The 19,228-nt window shown below is 42.3% G+C and overlaps 1 protein-coding gene across 1 annotated transcript in view; it reads left to right on the top strand.

The window, feature by feature from the left end:
* SARNP (SAP domain containing ribonucleoprotein) overlaps window positions 1-19,228 on the top strand; it is a 71,932-nt gene that overhangs the window by 29,745 nt on the left and 22,959 nt on the right. Inside the window, exon 9 of the mRNA XM_070934774.1 lies at window positions 276-344. Within this exon, the coding sequence (XP_070790875.1) occupies window positions 276-344 (69 nt within the window). The remainder of the gene's footprint in view (window positions 1-275; window positions 345-19,228) is intronic.

Raw genomic sequence — 19,228 nt, 5'->3', positions numbered from 1 at the left:
ATACATTATTGTAAACAAAAATAATTGGTACTAATTGATCTGCTAAAATAATACCTGGAAGTTTTCTCAGAAGTGATTTGCAGTAAGCTGCTGGTTCTGTGGATGCCATTTTAATTTAATTCCATAATACGTTCAAAGATTATTGCAATTTCAGTACAAAAAGTAATGTTTTATTATGTTTCAACAAATTTATCCATACTGGCATAATTTCAGCATTTATAATTTTGAAATGTTTAAATTTATATAAATATACCTGCTTTCTATTGCTTTTCTAGGTAAATATGGACAAATTAAAGGAAAGAGCTCAAAGATTTGGTTTGAATGTTTCCACAATCTCCAGAAAGGTAAGATTTTAGGATAAGCATTATATAGCAAAAGTGAATATTTGAACTTTTTAAAAATGTCAACAATACACAAACATGTCATTTTCCTTATATATATATATTCTGCTAGATCCGTGATGGCGAACTATGGCACGTGTGCCATAGGTGGCATGCAGAGCCATATATGTGGGCACGCGAGTGTTGCCCTAGCTCAGCTCCAGCTCCATGTACTGGCCAGCTGATTTTTGGGCCTTCTGGGCCCACCAGAAGTTGGGAAACGGGCCGTTTCTGGCTTCCGGAGGGCCTCTAGGGGGATGGGGAGGCCATTTTTGCCCTCCCCATGCCTCTGGAGCCTGGGGAGGGCGAAAAACGGGCATATTGGGCCCACAGATAACCTTTTTGCCATTGCATGCCAAAAGTGGGGGGAGCACCGGGGGGGGGAGGTTGCGCGCGCAAGTGCGGGGGGGTTGCAGGGAGCATTGAATTATGGTTGTGGGCACGCACGTGCCTGACCTCCCCGTGCTCCCCCCGCTTTTGGCACGTGATGGCAAAAAGGTTAGCCATCACTGTGGTAGATGGCTTCAAATTACATATTTTAAAGAATTCACATTAAGAGGATAAATAACAATATTCATCATTGATTAAGAATACTTAGCTATTTTAGCATATATTTTGACTGTCCTGAAGATACAACTTTTCAGATAAGATTATTAAAATATTTTTCTGTGGTTTAATCTTTTCTTAAGAAAGCAAATCTGCAAGTCCAGATTTCTTTTCTCATCAAGATGATAATCTTATGTGCCTCTCCAAATTAATTCAGAGTCTGAATTAAATGCAAAAGTTAAGATATCAAGGAGAAGCCTAGGATAGAAATCTTTTCACTATCTTCTAGTTTTCTTTGTGGAAGGATTTTTTATTGTTTAATTTTTTTGTTTGTTTTATAGAATTTTTAGTGATACCTTTCTTTAAATTGCCCAAATTTAAGTTTTGCCCCTTATCAAGAATAAACATTTAGTGGTTCCTTCTTCCATTAGAAAAGTTCCCAAAATTGAATATAAAGACTTTGAATTCATAGTAAGAAAAATAACGATATATAGAATGAAATGTTTTTCAAGAAGTCCAGAAGAGGGTATGGCTGTGATTTAGCTGTGATTTCCCCCTAACGTTTAGCAGATGAACTGTTCCATCCCTCTTGGGATTTGTACATGGAACGTTTAATGCATTCCATTCTATAGGAAGGCACTGAACCTGGCACCAGGGAATTCAACCATGTAGAAAATAACTGGAGGTGGAGGCCACTTTCCTTCCCATCCTTTTCTTGGAGGGGCGGGGGGTAGGGTGAAATTGTGCAAGTGCATTAAAGCTAGAATATGTGGAAAGACAGGTCAGAGTGAGAGGCTGCTCAAATGTCATTAACCTTGTCACCAGGAGTGCACATTTTTCAGGAAAAATATATGATTTGTCAGCATTTATGGCCAGGTTTCCTTTAAGTACAATTGTGTAGGTGAGGCACCCCACAATTTAATCTGCCTAGAATTTGACCAAATATAAGCATTGTTTAATTTTTGTTCTTTTTAAGAATATGTGTGCAGCTACTTACATTAGTAAATTATTCGCATGGAGAAAATATCAACAAGAGAATGACATGTTTCAGGGTTAAAAAAAAATCAATTATGAAATTAATCCTAGAACTTGTGTGTTTTTTGCGTACATTTTAAAACTATGTTTTATCTTTGTGATTGGCCTTGCATATATCAATAATTTCAGCCATTAGAACAATTGTCAAGGGTTTAATTTCTTTTTTATATTGTTAAGTAGAATTCAGCTGCTTAGAAGTAGATTTCCTTTTTCTGAAGAGCATGCTTATGAATTTTATTGAGGAATGTTATTGCTTGCTTCAATTAGCCTGTAGTATAGAGTTGCCCACCTGGGTGTTCTTTATAGCTTTTCATCACAGAATAGCCTGGTTGCATGGATCTTCGCAGATTTTTAATGCCATGCATTGCAGCAAAATCTTTACAGTAAACCATTGTCTCTCAGGAACCACATTTCATTTCCTATTCAAATTGGTTTTGAAAAAGCAAGGTGGGGGGGAAAGGGAACATAGCCAAAGGCAATTTCAAACCTGCTGGGACTGGGGGAGTAAACTTAGATTGGAGTGAACAGCTCTTCAGCTAATCTGTAGCTTTGAATTTATTGCTAGTATAGAATCTATTAAGTTAAAAAAAAAAATCCTCTTCCTAAAAGATAACATTCATTCTCCTCTTACAGTAAATTGTTACCATTTGGTATAATAGAAGTGGCAGGTGCTTGCTTGTGTTTTTGTCAGGACAGAGCCATCAAATAAATTTTTAAAATAAATCAGGAAAGCATTTTTCTTTCCTGAACTAATCATACCCCCTCCTCTGTACTCTCATGGGAGGCCTCCTTTTAAAATTTACCCTCTGACCCGAGGCTGCTGTCCCTTGATTTCAGTGAGTTACACTTAAACTGCTCCCTTCCCTTGTAAATTTCCCCTATGTAGCAGCTGCTCTCAATACCACTCAACCTCTTGCTTCCCACTGGGAGAACTGATAGCTTGCAGGCTTCTGTGCTGCAAGAGGGCCACATTGTAACACAAAATCACATTCTCGGAGAGCTTGTTTTTTTTTTTCTTTTTTATGCATAAAACAACTTTGTAGATATCCAGCAGAGGATTAAAGAATTTAAGAGAGCCCTGAGATTAGCATAAATGTACAGTGCCTTCCTTTTTTCTGCACTGAACTATGTGGCACCATTCTCAGTCAGATAAATGATTAAAACAATTTGTACTCCACATCATCTAATTTAAGGGTTTTATTTAAAGGTATTTAAAGGTATTAACCTTGAGCCACTCAGATGTTAGAAATGAGAGGTAAAATGCTGCAAATAGAAATAAAAGTGCAAATATCTAACCTCTGATATTTTAGCATCACTTTTCTCCAATTTTCAAACTCTAGGTTTCAGTTAAAAGTATAAAATTCCTTGCTCAGATTTTCTACTTGTACCAAAATATTTGACCTAAACAATCAAGCAGGAATTTATTTATGAACTCACTGTTATCCAAATTTATTGTAAAAAGTCTCCTGGTATTAACTCACTCCATTGAGAAAAAGAGAAATCATTTGGAATGAATACATTATCTTTACTCATGAGTTGAAAGACTGTAAAATGAAAGAAAGCTTGCTGTTATTCAAGGACTTTCTAGCAGAAGAAAAAGAAAAGTGTGGTAAAAAAAGATAAGAAGAGAAGGTAATATAGCAGTGGAAAAAAGGATTCCTATCTTTTTGTTGTTCAGTAGCTTTTAACTCTTCATAACCTGGATATCAGGTCACAAGTACGGTATTCTCTGTCAAGCAGAACACAAGTTCTTTTTGTGCCATTAGTGATGGTATTTAGTCATTTTGTCTTCTCTTGGCCTCTTTCTATTGCCTTTGATGTTTCCAGGCACCTGGGTCTTCTCTGATGATTCTTGTTTTTGCATTATATGTCCAAAATATTTACATTTTAGATTCATTCTAAGTACATTAAGTTCTCAGTCTAGTTTATGTCGTATTGGATTATAATTTTATTTATTACCACTTATCTCACTATCCAAAGCAACTCTGGGCTGTTTTCAATACAATAAGAATAGAAATATAAAACATTAAAATTAACAAAAATTAGATAAAACTATGAATCAGGTACACTAAGGGTACAGAGGTGGGATATCGCTCTTAAATTCCACCAGCCACCTCCAGGGTAAAGTGCCTCCTCACAACCCCAAGGGTGGATCTCACCTCCAGTAGCAAGATGTTCCAAAGGTAGGAGGCCATGAGAGTAAAGGCTGTTCTCCTAGAACCTGCCAGCTGAAATTCCTTGACTGTTTGGGTCTGCACATGCCCCTTCTGCCATAGGAAGTTGAGTGGATCAATCCCATTGAGATGAGACAGAATCTGGACCCATGACATGAAGGACTTTAAAGACAATAACCAGCACCTTGAATTGGATCAAAAGCAAACAGGCAACCAGTGCAGCGTGTCTAGTCATGCTCAGCCCTAGGGTCTTCTAGAACGGTCTGTCTAAAACTAGTGGTCATGAACTCCTGAGTTGCTTTGAAGCTATCCCCAGGGATGGCAGCTTGAAGTCCCCCAGACCATAAGCCTAGGAAACAGTGCTGAAACAGGGAGGCTAATATAGCAGCAATAGTCCCAGCTGATCCTGCAAGCCCAGCTTCAGAAATAGGGTCTCACAACCAAAAACTTGGAGAACATTGCTCCTGAAGATTAAAAGAGATTCCAGGATGACAGCTACTATCCCTCTCCCCTGCCCTGAAGTCTTTGGCTAGTGCCAAAGACACATCTCTGAGAGGAGAGCTCTCCCCTTAATGTCAGACAAGTCCTGGTGATGAACACCAGAACGGCTTGCTTCTTCCCAATAAGGTCACAAATAAGGGATGCCTAATGATTGATTGACCCAGCATTCAGTAGCAGCAGCCGAAGATCCAGGCCTCCGTGTGTCTACTGTCCAAAGTCTGGTCATGAACTCAAAGAGGGCCAGAATACACCACCAATATTAAACATTGGATGCTTCTTCCCCTGGAATAGCCTTCCCTCTGTCTCCCTTCTAAATTTCCCCATGTCCACCACTACTCAGAAATGTTGCCTCGCTCTGAACCTCACCACGTGATCCTCCCCCTCCAAACCTAGCCTTCTTCCCCTATGAGCCAAGGACTCTGCTATCCCCCCTAGCCATCCACACTCACCCAAACTCGGGGTCGGGGGGGGGGGATGGAAGAAGACTATCCCTTGATACTTAAGTGTCAGCTCTTAGCACCAGCAGAGGTGCTCACTCCCTCCATCCCCCACCCACAATGCTCTCCCCCCGCCAAAGCTGGTCTCTCACCAATCAGCTGAGAGAGGCCACATTCACATACAATCTCACTTGGAGTGGAAGGTGGCAAACATTCAAAACCAGCACACAGCCTTCCTTAGACTGCTACCTAGGGGCAGGCTCCCCAATTGCCTCAGGGAGGAGCCCATCACTCTCATGCCACCAGAACTCAACTATTAAACCAAAATTTTCAGATAGATATGTTAAAACTAGAAAAATGGTAGTCTTGAAAATAAAAATCATTGTATTCCTTGTGCTGTCTCAGCATTTTAATAATTTGTCTACCTCTGTTTCAGACTTTGTCCTAAGTAGAAAACATATCTATTTCATTTCTATAGCATCATCTCTGTGATGTTTTGAGCCTATGAAAATAAAGCTTGTTAGTTCTCCACCTATTTGCATTGGGTTGGCAATACCTATCAACATTGAGTTAGCATTAATTGGGTTAGCATTAATTCTAAGCAGTAGATGAGCTTTAGCACTCTCACTTTCAAGACTATCCTTAAGTCTTCCTCCTTTACCACCATCACGGCATATCCGAAGTCCTTATTTCACCCAGCAGTTTTAATTTCAGCTTCTTTTAGTCCAGCATTTGTGATGAAAAAATCTAAATATAATAAAGTAAATTCACAATTATAGTGTGCTTGGGTGTTCCCCTTCCCCAATTTTGAACCATTTAATAGCAATGTATTTTATCATTTCACTGATAAAAGCATTTTGACTTTAGTGTTTTCAGTTTTGGATGCCACATATGCTCCATAAAAATACATTTAAATGTTTAACATGTTGAATTTTTTACTTGACTTTTTAATATAAAATGTGAATGTTAATTAATGTATCTCTATATCTAGTATAGTGGATTGTCCTGTTACTGTTTTTTCCTCTCCCCGCCCCCACTGTTTTGAAATGATGTCATCATGCTCCAACTTTGGTTACCATGAATTTAGGCCTGTTGATTTTAGAATAATGAGAACTGACAAGATGAATAATAGTGCTGGCAGTCATGGCCATTTCAATACAGAGTTGCTGAAAGCAAGGCCACCACCTCCCCCATGCTGTTAGCTGTTCTGAAAAAAAGTTTAATGGTCTGTTCAGCTCTATGCTGTTGGTGTGTAGATAGGATACAGGTCTGAATATCTTATATATCTATTAAGGTGTATTTTAAGTATTAGATTATTAGGTTCCTTTATATTTTATCTTTAGTTTTTAAGGCCATTTGATTTTTAATTATGTCAACTTAAATGAAAATAGCTTTCAGCACTTGAAAATTATACTTTAAATATTTTTATATATAACCTGCTTTAGAAAACTTAGGCCAGTGTTGGCGAACCTTTTTCTTGTGACATGCCAGAAGTGTGTATGTGCGCGTGCAACAGCTCGTGTGTGTGCCAGCACCCATAATGCAATGCAAACCCTCCCACATGCACATGCGCACATGACCCCCTGTACATGCACCCCACATTGTGCATGTGTGCCCTGTACATGCACTTCGACCCCCCCCCTCGCCCCATTTTGGGCCTGGAAAGTCGTTATTCTGAGGGCAGTCCAGGGCTTCCCTGTCTCCCCGCCCGAGCAGACTTCTGGCATAGCCCCAGGCCTCTGGGGGGAGGGAGGGAGGGAAGTCTCAGCCTGCTGCTTCTGCTGCCACCACCCCCTTGCCTCCAGTAAGAGCGGTTCTCATGCTGCCGCTTCTCCGGCAGCCACCAGGAGCAACTGCCTGGGCAAAGAGGGCGGGGGCAGTCTGTGACGGCAGGCCGTTCTCGCCAGGTAAAGACAGGCTGCTCCTGGAGCAGGCAGGAGAAGGAGAAGCCACCAGCGGGGAGGCGAGCTGCCCCAGGAGGACTGGAGGAGAGCGCAGCTCCTCACTCATGGAGATCCACCGGCGGGGAAGTGGTTGCGGAAAGCGGTAAGAAGTGTGTGAACCAGGAAGCGGTCATGTTCCCTGGCCGGAGAGGGTTGCACATTCACGCCAGCAAAGGTTTGTGCTATTTCTGCCTCTTCTCCAAACATTCGGAGCCCTGCGTAATAGCGCTGCAGCTTGCTCGAGGTAGCTGCAGTTTGGACTCCCCTCCCCTCTGCCTCTGTCTTCTCCTCGAGGAGGAGCCTCGTGGTGTGACCAAGGCTGAGGAGGGGTGGGATAGTAGCTGCGCAGATCCCCTGCGCCGCCCGTGTCCCCTGCCCTGCAATAATGAAGCACTTTGCCAAGGAAAGCAGAGTTTCTCATCTGGGCGGGAGGCAAGATTTGGCATCGCCTCCCCGCTGGCGGCTTCTCCATCTCCTGGCTGCTCCAGGAGCAGCCTGTTTGTTACCCGGTGAGAATGGCCTGTCACCACAGCCTGCCCCCGCCTCCTCCCCCTCTGCCCCGGTGGTTGCTCCTGATGCTGCCGGAGAAGCGGCAGTATGGGAACCGCTCTTGCTGGGGGTAAGGGGGGGCAGCGGCAGGAGCAGCAGCCCGAGGCTTCCCTCCCTCCCTCCCCCCGGAGGCCTGGGGCTATGCCAGAAGTCTGCTCTGGCAGGGAGACAGGGAAGCCCCGGACCGCCCATCTTTGCCACCACCACCCCCTCGCCCCCAGCAGCAGCGGTTCTCACACAGCCGCTTCCCTGGCAGTGGCAGGAGCAGCTGGCAGGGGAGAGGGGATGGTGGCAGGCTGCGGCAGCAGACAGTTTGCGCTGGCTAAGAGGCAACGTTCCCCCTCCTGCCAGCCTCGAGCTCAGCTCCAGTCAGCGTCCAGCCAGCCATACCTGGCCTCCCCCTGTGGCAGCCCATGTGGATCCCAGGCAGCGCAACTTCGGGGTCTTTCCTCATGATGGTGGTGACGAGGTAGGCAGGCAGCCGGGTGCACGGGAGCGACTGGTGGCAGCGCTCCTGGCTGGCAAAGGGTGGAGTCCCGGGGCTGCATGCGGGCAATAATGGCATGGTCGGAGCGCACGCGCACTAAGATGTTAAGGCCAGCTGATCGTCGCACGCGCATGCTCATCAGTAACCAGCAGACTAGCTGGCTGGTGCGCATGCGTACCCTGGAAACACGGAAGAAGAATGGGTGACGCCATGCATGCCGAGCAACATGGCTCTGCGTGCCACTTCCGGCACGCATGCCATAGATTCGCTAACATGGGCTTAGGCTGTATTAAAGTAGTTCTAAATGGGTAGAGTAAATCAAAACCCACAAAATCCTTTGCATCTCATTATCTTGTGCAATTTCTCTCTTCCCGTCCACCTTGGAGTTCCCCCTCACTTTTTGCCTGTGTGTGTGTGTGTGTGTTAGCGTGTTAGCATTAGATCCTACTATGCTATGTAGCATATTAGTCAACAAGGGATCTTCAACATTTTTGGTTTTAGGCAAGTCCTTCAGCGTCTTCCCATGTGATATTAGGAATCTTTAAGTCTTCCATGAACATTCTTCACCATACATTTTGAAGATGTTCTACCTCAGTGGGGCCATCTCATTGCCATCTTAGGGATTCGATTGTTTTCCATGTGGAGAATATGACCTGCAAGTTGGAATCTTTTGCATGCAACGATGTTATGTAGTTTCAGGAGAAACTTTTAGGAGTGCTTCTTTATTAAAAACATGGATGAAATAGGAACTCTAGGATTTGGTAAAGGCATCTTTGTTGCAAGACATCATGTCTTTTGCTAATTTTGCTAATACTTGCTCCAGGTCTTACTGGCATAAATGGCTGTCAGGATCAGTATAGGGGTGTGGGTATGTATGCACCCAACTCAAACATTATGACCCTGGGCAGCATACAAACAAAAATAAAAGAAATAGGAAGTGCTTACAATTTTAAAAAGTGAATCAATGAAGTGGTAATCAGAGACTAAAATTTGTTATATCCTATAAATAGCAACTCTATTTATCCTGACCCAACCAACCTTGTTTTGATCTAAGTTTGAGATTGTCTCTACTCCTTACCACATTTCTTTAGTGGTTGGCTTTGATTCAGAAATCAGTAGTATTTTGCACACATGAAATATTATTTAATCATTTCCTTTGTTTCAGCTCAAAACTGAAGCATTCCTTTTTTTCCCCTATAAAAGACAAACATTGTGTTGTCAAAAAATCTAAACATATTAAATATAGGTCATTCTTGCTTATCAACCACAATCAGCAACTCAGCTATTAAATGGTCACTAAGTGGAATAGCAACTGGGCTTACCTATCCTTTGCTTCACAAACCTGTGAAGGTTTGGTTGTAAAGTTACTTTTTCATCACTATCTTAATTGTAAAGTCACTAAACAAAGCAATCACTAAACAAGGACTAGCTGTAGTCTCTAATAAACTTATAATATTAGATCCCAAGGCATTGTCCATAAGAAAACAAATAAAAATTCCACTTGTTTTGAAGAAACTCCAAGTTCCTTAAGCCAAGTTCCTTTAGATGTATAAAATTGGATACTAGTATTGCTACGCACAATATATGTGAATGATGTCAGATTATCACTTCCAAATGTCATAGCAGTAGGGGCGTCAACCTGAGCTGATTAAAGTGTCATCATAATTAGTGAAGCCATTTGTCCTGTCAAAGGCAATGTTGGATCCTGGAGTACTTCTCAATTATGCACATGGATTCAAGAAAAGGCAGGCTTCTTCAAAACAAGTTGATGATCGCCATTCAGCGGTACACTGACATTTTAGAATCATATGTTACATTGTATCATACACTGTCTAATATTCACTACAAATGTTTTGGGTTTACAGAGAGCGATATAGCGTCATTTGCATTTAAAAGAATATATACATACCGTATTTTTCAGAAATATTTCCTGTAGCTGTTTAAAGGGCTTTCTGTTTTTATTTTAGGACTTTTATTTTCTCATTCCACCTTGAAGTATTCTTCTGTCTTTATTAGAATATTCTTAATTTCCTTTCATGCATGATAACTTTAAATCCACCCACAGATCTTTAAAAATATTCAGGTCTGAGGATACTTAAGGTCATTTCAAATTCTTTTGTTTCCTGTAAGTACTTCATGGTTTAAATCAACCATGAAGTACTTACAGGATTGTCCCCTAGCTGTTTAATATACAAACCAACTGAAAAGAGGTTGAACTTTACATACTTTAACAAGATGATCCAAAACCTACTTTTTAAAAGTAGGTTTTGGATTATCTTGTTAAAGGATGTAAAGTTCAACAAAACCTACTTTTTAAAAGTAGGTTTTGGATCATCTTGTTAAAGTATGTAAAGTTCAACCTCTTTTCAGTTGGTTTGTATATTAAACAGCTAGGGGACAATCAAACATACTTGTTTTTCTTCATGTTTAATGTCGACCCATTCAGTAAGCACTCCATTTTCATCACTCCACTTTCATCAACCATTATATCCCATTATTGCAACCTTCACCTTTTTATTTGCATGAAGCTTTTCAGAGTTCAAGCCTATTCATATTATAATCTGCTTTCCCTAAAGCAACAAGCATATAATAGCAATAGCACTTAAGATTTATATACAGCTTCATAGAGCTTTACAGCCCTAAGCTCTAAGCAATTTACAGAGTCAGCAAATTGCCCCCAACAATTTGGATCCTCATTTTACTAACCTCAAAAGGTTGGAAGGGTGAGTCAACCTTGAGCCTGTCAGGATCAAACTCCTGGCAATAGGCAGAGTTCTTTCTTATATTCAAATTTCTCAGTGATCTGCTGAAAAGGAGAAGGCTTATATGAACAACCTACATCTAGAATAAACTTATGCTACGCTTCCTAAATTTTGCTTATTCTTGCTTCTTTCACCCAGAATTGTGTTAAACTATAAAACTGAAGCTGTAGTTTCAGTAAAATAGTTCTCTGTAGTTTAGGTATTGCTTCTTGCTATCTTTCCATTTGCATAGACAACAAAAATGCATTCTTTTAGTTGTCAGGAAAAAAATGAAGTCTTCACAAATAGGTTATACAAGTTACACAATTGCTAAACATGAATTCATTGGATATAATATTTATATTTCAATTTCACTTTTTGACATTTCATGCAGATCTCTAAAATCTTTCCTTCCAGTATTCCCTCACTTCAGTTTCATTCCAAATCATTTTAACATATTTAGTTTTAATTCTAGTCACTCTGCAGAGAGCTTCTTGTTTAGCCTTTTTCAATTACAGGTAATCCTCAATTTAACAAAAGTTCATTTAGTGATCATTCAAGGTTACAATGGCACTGAAAACGATTTATGACTGTTTTCACACTTACGACCGTTGAAGCATCCCTCATGATCAGAATTCAGATGCTTGGCAACTGACTCATAGTAATGACATTTGCAGTGTCCCAGGGGTCATGTGATCACCTTTTGCAACCTTCTGACAAGCAAAGTCAATGGGGAAGCCAGATTCACTTAACAACTTGATACTAACTTAATAACTGCAGTGATTCACTTAACTGTGGTAAAAAAGGTCATAAAATAGGGCAAAACTCAGTAAGCAAATATCTCACTTAACAAAAAATTTTGTCTCAATTGTGGTCATATGTCAAGGGCTACCTGTATTTTTTTGTTTAGCTCTTTTATTATTATTTTTAATGATTTATATTGTTCTGTTTGTTTTCTAGTATGATTTGATTGCTTATTAGTAACCTATGACTATTGCTAAGTGTTGTATCTTACAATTCTTGATGAATGTATTTTTTTCTTTTTTTTCCTTTTATACACACTGAAAGCATATGCACCAAAGACAAATTCCTTGTGTGTCCAATCACACTTGGCAAATAAAGAATTCTATTATATTCTACCTTGTTTTTATTCTTATCAAAATGATTTTGTGTTTTCTATTTCTCCTTCATCCTTAACTGTTTCTTGTATTTTTCTCACATCCTCACCTTGGGCAGCAATCATTCTCTTATGTGCTTTCTTTCTTCAACTACAGCCACTTTCAGTTTGGCACTATGCCAAGCATCCTTTCTGCTACTTCCTGTTAACATAGTTCTCCACACTTTGTGTCAGTAATAATTTTTTTCATTCTTTTGAAAGCAGCTGTCACATCTTCATTCCTTATGTCTACTTTCCTTTTATTCTGTTGCAAGAGTTATCTGTCTTATAAGAGTTCTTTCAACAAAACTCACATTTCCTATTATTCTATTTTCATTCTTGTTTTTATCACTTTGTTTCTACATTTCTTTTCCTCCAAGATCCACTGTTGACACTACTACAAAATTACATGTCTCTATTAAAAACTTTTCATTATCCAGCCTATCCATAATCCAGACTATTATGCATGCAAAAATGGACAGGCTCTGAAATTCCCACAATAGAGCAATGGTTGATGGAGATGACAAAACTAGCAGAGATAGTAAAATTAAACTGTTTGATTAGAGAAAGATCAACAACTACATTTATTACTGACTGGAAACCACTTGTGCACTTTTTGCTAGAAAAAAAGAAAAGAAAAATGAACTTGTAATTTATGGACATGAAGGTCTCTTTATTTCTATCTTTTTCTTTTCTACTTCCATTTTCTTTTTTAAAAAATTCTTTTCTATGCTTCTTTATGATCTTTATTTTCTCATTCTGTTAAAAATTATTTAGTAAAAAGTACAAAAAATGCATTATCCATGTAACCTTCACTAATCCTCTCCCCTTGTTCCTCGTGAAGAAATAGATCAGTCATGGTTTTAATCTTATATTTATTACTTTGCTATGTGTTTATATGAATAGACTTATTCTTGAACCATATATTCAAAACGGACCTTTTACTGAGCAAATAATCATCAGTCAGCATTCTCATTTATTCTTGGACATCTAAATGTCCTTGACATTTCCCCCCCCCCCAATATTCTTTTCATTCGTTTCATTTCATTTTCACATACTCATTAGAATAGCTTTTTATCATGTACTAGACCATGATATACAATTATTAATATCCTATAAATCCCTAATTTCATTCATTCTTCCTTATATACGTCCCCTTCTCTTAGTTTCACAAGTTTACCGGATTTCATGACATTGGTTCATTTATGATTTTAACAATTTAACAGTTTTTCATATGTTGTGATATTTTGATATTTTATTTATTTATTATTAATTTTATTTCTATACTGCCCTTCTCCCGAAGGACTCAGGGCGGTGTACAGCCGAATTAAAAACACAAAGACAGACAATATTTAAAAATAATTAAAATTATTAAATAATAGGCCCGATTTATAAAACCCCGAATTTAAAATCCCATTTAAAACCAATTAAAATCTTTATATTGATAGCCCAGCCTGGCGGAACAACATGGTTTTGAGGGCACAGCGAAATACACGGAGATCAGAGATTTTACAAATTTCTGAGGGGAGTTCATTCCAAAGGGCAGGGGCTCCCACAGAGAAGGCCCTCCCCCTGGGTGTCGCCAGCTGACATAATTTGGCTGATGGCACCCTGAGGAGACCCTCTCTGTGGGAGCGGACTGGCCGGTGGGAGACTACTGGTGCCAGAAGACGATCTCGAAGGTACCCAGGTCCAGTGCCATGGAGCGCTTTAAAGGTGGTGACCAACACCTTGAATCACACCCAGAAGACCACTGGGAGCCAGTGCAGCTCGCGCAGGAGGGGTGTCACATGGGCGCAACGAGTTGCACCCATAAGTATTGACCTTTGCTGCTCATCATGACTGTGGTCAAGTGAGTCTTTTTAGTAAGATTGGGGGTGGTAGGCTACATTACTAGCCTATCAGCCCTACTTACATCAGTGCTGCATGCTGCATTCTCTACTAACAGTGACGATAACACCTGCCTGTTTGGACACATTTTGACCAATAGGCAACAATAGCAATAGCACTTAGACTTATATACTGCTTTACAGTACTTTACAGCCCTCTCTAAGTGGTTTACAGAGTCAGCATATTGCCCCCAACAATTTGGGTCCTCATTTTACCCACCTCGGAAAGATGAAAGGCTAAGTCAACCTTGAGCCTGGTAAGATTTGAACTGCCAAATTGCAGTCAGCCGGCAGCAGAAGTAGAGTGCAATATTGCACTCTAACCACTGCACCACCATGACAAGCACAGTCAAAGCACAGCTTTCATTCTTGCAATCTAGCATCCCTAATTTAGAACCTACCTTGCAAGTCAGCATACTGGACATAAAATAAAATAGTTCATGAATTTGCATATCATTCATGCACAGTAGGGTTCTCTGAAAAGAACTCTTTGAATAACAAGTGAGATAAAGTAAAGATATATATGGCAGTATTAAATAGTCCCATTTGGGACAAATATAGTCCTGTTGCAAATACCAGTTAACATGGAAAGCCTTGTACTTTTTGCAGTAGGAAATGGGGTAAAGGAGAAATTATACATGAAATGTATAAATCTTTTGTTTTACAATATGTTCCATAACAAACTTAGTAATAGCCTAAATGCATTTTTCTAATTGTTTTACTCTGTTTGCAGGGCTAAACAATTAGATTTTGCTGTCCATAACCTGAAAGTTCAGTCTCATAGCAACACTGTATTATACATATACAATGGATAGTTATGTGTCCTGCCTTAAAGGAACAAGACGCACAACAACATTACATCATAAAGCACAAAATAAATCTGCTAAAAATGCTTCCCAGGTATTGAGAATTTATTTTTTGAAATCCCCATTTACTTTATAAAATGATATCTAGGTTTGATACTCAAATAGAATGGGATGTTTATTCTGTACCCTTACTTTCTCATGTTTGGTTTGTGTGTGCTTTCTGACAGCCTGTCTATGATTTATATAAATACAAGATTAATCTCATCAGATTAAACATTCAGATTCACAGAGCTATAATGATCTGTGAATATAACTGGTGTGTTAGTTCTAATTGGTTTAGATGTTATAGTTGTTGGTATATGAATATTTTCCTATATATTTTCTTTCTAAATTGCCATTGAAAATGTAAAAATATATAATTGTTAATTATTTAATTATTTTTAAAAATATCTAATTGATCCTGACAAGATATGCTAGAATAACACACACACACACACACACACACACACACACACACGATTTTACTTAAGATAAAGCATATCTAATGCTGAAGATAATTTTCAAAACAGTTTTTTCAGATTTTAGAAAGAGTGAAAAATAATCTATCTCAAAATAGTGTAATCTTCCAAATTTCTGTAGCAAGTTTTAATGTTCTGCATTTACTAAATCTGTAGTATAGGCAATACTAATATTTGTGAGAAGAATTAAATGCAAGAATAGTTAAAATGGGCGTTGGTCCTACCTGAGACGCCCGTTCTCTCCCGCGGGAGGGAACGGCAGGTAGCGCTGGGTAGACTCCATCAGTTGACCAATCAGGACCGGGTCTGCAAGGAGTTTAAGCCCCGCCCTTCCTGTCATTCTCCAGTTTATCGGCGAGAATTTCACTGCAGACTGGCGTGTCTCCTGCTAAAAGTAAAGAAAGGATAAGTAGACCCCGCCCCACCTCGGCACTGACGGCTCTTCCCCAAGAGAGTGGGGGCTGCCTGCCGTTCCCTCCCGTGGGAGAGAACAGGCGTCTCAGGTAGGACCAACGCCCATTCTCCTCCCTGACAGGGAACGGCAGGCAGCGCTGGGACATACCAAAGCTTGATGTCCAAGGGCGGGCAACTGGGGAGAGCCGAAGATCAAGACTCATGCACACGTTGTAGGACCCGTCTGCCGAACACCGCATCCACTGACGCGTAGACATCCAGACTGTAGTGTCTGATGAACGGTGTCAGAGTAGACCAGGTCGCCACCCTGCAGACTTCCTCCAGTGAAGCCTGGGTAGCCCAGGCTGCAGAGGTGGCGGCACTCCTGGTGGAGTGTGCAGTCACACGGTTGGGAACCGGCAGAGACTGGGACTCGTATGCAAATGCAATTGTGGCCCGGATCCAGCGACCCAGAGTTGGAGGCGAGACCTTGGATCCCATTGCGGTAGGTTGAAATGAGACAAATAAGGCCTCGGTCTTACGAAATGAAGCAGAACGGGAGATGTAGATTTTCAAGGCTCTGCGTACGTCGAGAGTGTGCCACGCCCTTTCTAAGTGGTGAGATGATTGGGACAAAAGTTAGGCAAGGAGATTTCCTGCGATCGATGGTACAAGGAGTTAACTTTGGGAAGAAAGGTGGGGTCCAAACGGAGGACAACTTTGTCGTGATGAAAAACACATAGGTCTTGGCGGACCGACAAGGCGGCCATTTCGGAAATGCGACGAGCGGAAGTCACTGCAACCAAAAGGGCCACCTTGAAGGAAAGAAATTTCAAAGACGCTGTCCGGAGAGGCTCGTAAGGCGGCCGAGTCAAAGAGGCCAAAACCTTTGAGAGGTCCCAGGTAGGGAAACGGTGGACAACTGGGGGACTCAGGTTGGATGCCCCCCGCAGAAATTGACGGATCAAGGGGTCCTTAGTAATAGCTGCCAAGGATGCACAAGCTGAGACGGAAGCCAAGGCCGCGGTTTGGCGTCTTAGAGTAGAAGGGGCCAGTCCGGATTCAAAGCCATCTTGGAGGAAACCGATGATGTGCGCCACTGATGGCGAAGTAGGATTGATCCCTCGAGCCGAGCACCAATACGAGAAAGAACGCCAGGTAGACTCGTAAATACAAGTGGTGGATGGGCGCCGGGCAGCCTGCATGGTTGTAATGGCGGGGGGAATATTGACCCGAGTCAAGAACTCCCGCTCAGTCTCCAGGCGGTTAGTTGCAGCCATTGGGGCTCTGGGTGTACGAGAGCCCCCTGCAGAAGGCAAATCCGATCGTCCGGAATCCGCCAAGGGCGGGCCGTGGACAGGGCGACCAGGTCTGAAAACCAGGGCTGACGAGGCCAGTGTGGAGCTATAAGAACCAGTTCCGACCCCTCCGCCAGAAGCTTCCGGAGGACTTTGGCGATGAGCGGAAGAGAGGGGAACGCATAAAGAAGGACGCCCTGGGGCCAGGGAGATCGGAGGGCGTCCACCGCCTCCGCGCCTGGAGACGGAAATCTGGAAAAGAAACGTGGAACCTGACAATTGATATGGGTAGCGAATAAATCAACTTCAGGGCGGCCAAATCGATTGGACAGGTCCTGGAAGAGGTCAGGATGAAGCTTCTATTCGGAATGGTCCACCAAATTACGGCTAAGGGAATCTGCCTGGATGTTAGATTTACCAGAAATATGAGAAGCCCATAAGGAAGCCAAATGAGATTCAGCCCAGAGACCAAGTAGTAGAGATTCGCGAAGAAGAGCCCGGGAATGTGTTCCACCCTGTTTGTTAATATGGGCCTTAGCAGAAACATTATCAGTTAAAATGAGCACGTGCTGACCTTGGAGCAGGTGTTGGAAATGACGTAAGGCGAGAAAGATAGCCCGTAACTCAAGGAAGTTGATGGAAGCACCCTGTTCCTTCTCAGTCCAGAGGCCTTGAACCATATGGGAATCAAGGTGAGCTCCCCAGCCGGAGAGGCTCGCATCGGTAGTGAGCACCATCCTATGGGGCTCTCTAAACAAGGTACCCTTGGCAATGGCACCCGAGCCCCACCATCGTAAGGAATCCAAAACCTTAGGGGGAAGAGAAACCTTACGCAAAGAAGAAACTGAAAGGGATCGTTGAAAGGGGAGATGCCTGCAATGTAAACGGGACCAGGGGATACCATTGGAGATGCCTGCAATGTAAACGGGACCAGGGGACAATGTCGAAAGAGGACACCTGGAAAGGGAAAGAATAGACATGGGTCAGCCTTCCAAACATTGAGACGCCAGATCAGATAGGCTGGACTGGCGAGCCGGAGAGAGAAAAACTATGGATGAGAGGGTGTCAATGACTGCACCCAAATGTTGGATGTGAGTCGAGGGAGACAGGGAGCTCTTGGCCCAATTGATCAGGAAGCCATGTGCTTGAAGAAATCGGAGCGTGGTGGAAACATCCCGCCGAGCCCTTTGAAGGGAGGAAGAAAGAATAAGAATATCATCCAAGTAGAATAAAATGAGAATGGGTAGGGACCGGATGTGGGCCACAAGGGCTGCCATCAACTTGGTGAAGACCCTGGGTGCAGAAGAAAGACTGAAAGGGAGAGCCTTATATTGATAATGAGAGCCCCTATAATAAAAACGGAGGAATTTACGATGGGGCGGAAAAAAGGGAACATGCAAATAGGCTTCGGTCAAATCAACTGAAACAAGGAAATCACCCTCCCGGATGCATTCTAAAATGGTAGAAAGGGAATGCATCTTGAACCGGCGGTATGTTATGTACCGGTTCAGTGCTTTCAGGTCTAAAATGGCGCGCCAGCCCCCTGAAGCTTTAGGGACAAGAAAAAGCCGGGAGTAAAAACCTGACCTGCGTTCCGCTGGAGGGACCACCTCAATGGCCTCGATCTGGAGAAGGTGGGCAACCGCCGAGGCCATACGGCGTGGGAAGGAGGGTCCTGGGAAAGAGGGCAAGGAACAAAAACACGAGGGGGAGAAGCCCTAAACTCTAAACGAAGGCCTTCTCGAACAGTAGAGTGAACCCAAAGATCGGAAGTAGAAACAAGCCAGGCATCAGAGAAGAAAGAAAGACGGCCCCCAACCAGAGAATCTGGAGGTAGGCTAACGGGTCTTGTGGAAAGGGCGGCCTCTGCCACTACGGAAGGACCTTCTGGGGGGAAATCTAGAAGTGGACCTGACCTGAAAATCTTGGCCTTGCGTTCCTCTGGAAGAATAGTTGCGAGAGGAGCGGTTGAAGGAGGAGCCGCTGTCAGTCGGATGAAAGGACTGGGTTCGCTGATAGGATTGTTGACGAAAGTCCGACCAACGGGAGACCACCGGAAAAACCTTCTTGTGATCCCTGGTCTCGACCAATATTGGATCAAGGGAGGAACCAAAAAGGTTAGTTCCTTCATATGGAGAGGCAGCCAGGCGCCATTTGTTCCTGGCATCAGCCTGCCAGTGGCGAAGCCAGAGGAGCCTGCGGGATGTGACTGAGGATCCAATGGCCTTAGCTGCAAAACGGGCCATATTAAGGGTGGTGTCGGCCGAAAATTCGACGGCTGCCAAAATTTTATTAATGTCTTGGTGAGAACGTGTGTCGGAGGCTGGAAGACGATCCTGCAGCTGTTTCAGCCACAAAATAGAGGCCCTGTTGAA

This window comes from Pituophis catenifer, unplaced genomic scaffold, assembly GCF_029215685.1.
Source record: "Pituophis catenifer annectens isolate HBS135680 unplaced genomic scaffold, rPitCat1.0.hap2 SCAF_2, whole genome shotgun sequence".
In the NCBI taxonomy this organism is placed as follows: domain Eukaryota; kingdom Metazoa; phylum Chordata; class Lepidosauria; order Squamata; family Colubridae; genus Pituophis; species Pituophis catenifer.
This window is presented reverse-complemented; position numbering and strand designations above follow the sequence as displayed.